Raw genomic sequence first — 3,664 nt, 5'->3', positions numbered from 1 at the left:
TCTTTGTAGTGCTTAGGTTCATTCAATTTGTGAGGCAACACGCACATGATCGTTGCAGGGTAGCATAGTGGATTTGTGAGACTTAAATCCTAGGGTTTGGCACTACATCAACAGTTTCAAAAATCACTGGAAGAATAAGTATAAAATTGCTAATTTGCTTTTGTTAAATACAAAAAAAAAAAAAAAAAAAAAAAAAAAAAAAAAAAAATCAATCTTAAAAACACTTAAAAGATGTTTTCAGTTTTAGTGTTTACATAGAAAATTTGAGTAGGGTTGTCCAAGCCATTGGACCAGTCAATATTGGTTTTTGTAAGCGGAGACCCGCCATTCTCCAAGATTTTACTCTACCTAATTTGATAGTGAAAAACCTTAAATCTAGCAAGCTCCACTAAGTCCAGCAACATTTCTAGTGAAAGTCGATGGAGATCCACCCATTTCAGCAACAAATCTAATGAGATCTCCATCGGTTGCTCCGCCTCTCTTCATTGTTACCAGTTTCCCCCGAATCTGACCGCAACTGGTGAGAATCCAATTTGACCTCCCATACTGATGAATGATGGGTCTAAGTCTCCACCATCTGATTGAATCAAAATTGACAAGGACCTACTTGTGGACACCTCTAAATTTGAGTAGCCATTTTTTTAGTTTGGTTTTCTAGAAAGCTGTTTAACTAAATAAGATATTATTATGTGATGAGTCCAAAAAATGTCGGCTTCGCATTCAATAATGGACGAACCCAAGATACACTATGCATTTATAGCAAGCATTTATGACAAGGGGTAACAGACGGAGCAACGGGAAAGAAGACGTTACACAAGTCAAAGTACCAGTCTGTAATGCCTCAACCGTTACAAAAAAAGAGAAAGTTAACTTCTTCCTTCAAGCTAGCATCGTCCATTTGATGAACAACTACAACATACATTAAATAAATTCCCCATAAATGACATGAGTAGCGGTTAACACGCCAAACAAGCAAAAGCATAACCAATGGACCTCGGACAGAAGACCATTGAACTCTATTTACACCCTCGCATTCATTATTGATGAATTAATAAGATTTTCAATTTCTCGATAAACAAATTAAATGTTATTCAATGCAAGGCGTAACGTACGGACATCAATGACGGACGAAGCCATAAAAGACATTCAATGCTTAAGACAACTAAGGAGTAACATACGGACACCAACAGACGAATAGCCATTGGCAGACACTAAAAGCCAGCCATTAATATCAACGGCTCCACATCTCATGAATATAGATATTCATTCAGACCATGAAGACAAGGGCTATAAAAACCCACACAAACCAAACGCAAAGGTACGCACAATTCTAACCCCAAAAACTACTCCTAAAGTTAAATTCTTTTACAATACACTTCAACTGAATCACATTCTAACTTAATCATCGGAGGGTATTTGGCAAACATTACACTGATGTATCACTTTTTCTCTATTTCAAATCTATTGCAAGTTTGTCCTTAGACGAAACCATTACCATCGTCCATCCACACGGACAAAAATCTCAACTATTGATTTTCTCCATCATTATTATGCATCCCACTACAGAAAAGGATTTTAAAAGTATTTTAAAAGTGAGTTACCAAAAGCCCATGTATCATCTACTTCAGCGCTAGTTATTTAAATTGTTTTAAACACTGGCAATTTATTAGGAACATTTAATCTTGCTGACGTATCTAACAGTATCCCAATCTAGTTGGGTTCTCACGGATTCCAGTTTTTGACTGAGGAGCTAAGGGCATATATTATGTTCGTTAAAGAAAATTTCAAGTCCTAAAGAATGAGATTTGGGGTCCATAATCCGTATCCCTGCAGTGAATTGTGCAAGTTTAATTTCCTCCATTCTTTGGTTTCATTCTTTTCACTATTATGGCTTCTCGAATGAAATTTCAGCTGAAAATTCTACTTCAGAACTTCAATTCTCGATCTTAAAGAAAGCAACACATAAATATGAAAAAAAAATTCACATTACAGATAAAATGGACCTGGATCCCAAACACATCTAGCTTTTCACTAGTAATAACAAGAAAAACTCCCACCACTTTGTAAGCCACTACATATTCTCCACTTATTTATTTATTTATTATAAATCCTAGAGCCCAATAAGAGGTAGGAATTTAGTTTGGGGGAAAAAAAAAAACCAAAAAAGGGAAACTCTTACACAAATACCATATATGTATATAACATAATAATAGCATATCTCATACAAAACTACATCTCATACCTAACTCTTAAGTGATAACTACTAGTGATTATAGAAACTATTACAAGCAAGCCTGTGCTATTAGTAATCAGAGGTCTAACAATAAGCAATACATTTGTTCTTGCAATCCATGGTGCAGCCACCCCCACCACCACCACCTCCATAACCCTTGCCTGAGTTGCTGTAGGAAGTGAAGCACTTGGCTGGACATGTGAGCTTCTTGTTGTAACATGGACCCTTGTCTTTACACACCACTGTGGGCCTTATTATACCACCTTTCGAGTACCCTCCATTTGGACCTCCAAACCCGCCTCCATACCCGCCTCCAACACCATTTCCAAACCCGGGTATGTTGAACCCGCCTCCAGGACTAAAGAACCCGCCCATGCCACCATCATTTCCACTTCCACCTCCACTTCCACTTCCACTTCCACCACCTTTATTGTTGTTGTTGTTGGGTTTGTCCTTGGAGTGTTTGAGCTGGGCTGAGAATGACCTGTCAGATTCAGGTCGGGTTGCCAGAGAGACTGAGACTGTGATGACCAGAATGGCTAAGAGAAAGCTGGTTATGGGTTTCATTGTGTACTATATGTATAGATGTATTTTTGTTTAATCAAGATGAGTGAGCTTACGAGAATGTGATGAGAGTTTTTGTGCTAAGGAATAATATACATGCGGATAGTGGGGGAAGAGGTAGAGATGAAAAACAAGCATAGCATTTATGGGGAGGGTGTGGACAGTTGAGGGGGGACTCCCCATATGTCATGTGAGTAGGTTGGGTGCCATTATTGTGATCCTATTACTATTTTTTTTTTCTTCTCCCTCTTGTACTGTATCCGTTTTGGTCATGACATACCGCTCAAATATGTCTTTTTATGGGACACGCTCACCAAGCCCAAGTCTTGTGGTGGGCTAGGTATTAGAGAGTCCAAAACTACCAATGATGCCTTTCTTATGAATCAAGTATGGTGTATATGGCGAAACCTGCATTTCTTATTAGCCAAATTCCTATCCCAAAAGCATTATTGAACAACCGATTTCTTACCGACTGCTTCAACTACTGGGTCTCAGTTGTGGAAGGCTTTGTTGCGGGGTAGGACCCTCTTGCAAGGTGGTTTACACTGGATTATTCTTGATGGCAGTAAAATAAATTTTTGGATGGATCACTGGCTACCACGCGGGACCGATCCATGGTCTTATTCATGGCCCCTTACTTCATCACGAGTACGAGATTCTAGTAGCTAGATTGATTACTACAACGCACCAATGGGATCTTACACCTATTGGTATGATTCTGTCATCATCGATAAAAATAAATGTTTGGATGGATCACTGGCTACCACTGGGACCGATCCGTGGTCTTATTCATGGCCCCCTACTTCATCACGAGTACAAGATTCCGATAGCTAAATTGATTACTACAATGCATCAATGGGATCTTAT

The 3,664-nt window shown here is 38.8% G+C and overlaps 1 protein-coding gene across 1 annotated transcript; it reads right to left on the bottom strand.

The window, feature by feature from the left end:
* Positions 1–2,081: 2,081 nt before the first annotated feature.
* LOC142634514 (uncharacterized) lies at positions 2,082–2,958 on the bottom strand. Its single transcript, XM_075808826.1, has one exon. It carries the CDS (start codon positions 2,798–2,800, stop codon positions 2,318–2,320), a length of 483 nt encoding a protein of 160 aa, XP_075664941.1. The 5' UTR covers positions 2,801–2,958; the 3' UTR covers positions 2,082–2,317.
* Positions 2,959–3,664: the final 706 nt, after the last annotated feature.

Source organism: Castanea sativa, chromosome 5 (genome assembly GCF_040712315.1).
Source record: "Castanea sativa cultivar Marrone di Chiusa Pesio chromosome 5, ASM4071231v1".
NCBI lineage: Eukaryota > Viridiplantae > Streptophyta > Magnoliopsida > Fagales > Fagaceae > Castanea > Castanea sativa.
The sequence above is the reverse complement of the archived record's forward strand: the minus strand, read 5'-3'. Positions and strand labels throughout refer to the sequence as shown.

What these genes read in the sequence shown, in the direction of transcription:
- LOC142634514 (XM_075808826.1), bottom strand. Translation starts at nt 2,800, where the DNA reads ATGAAACCCATAACCAGCTTTCTCTTAGCCATTCTGGTCATCACAGTC.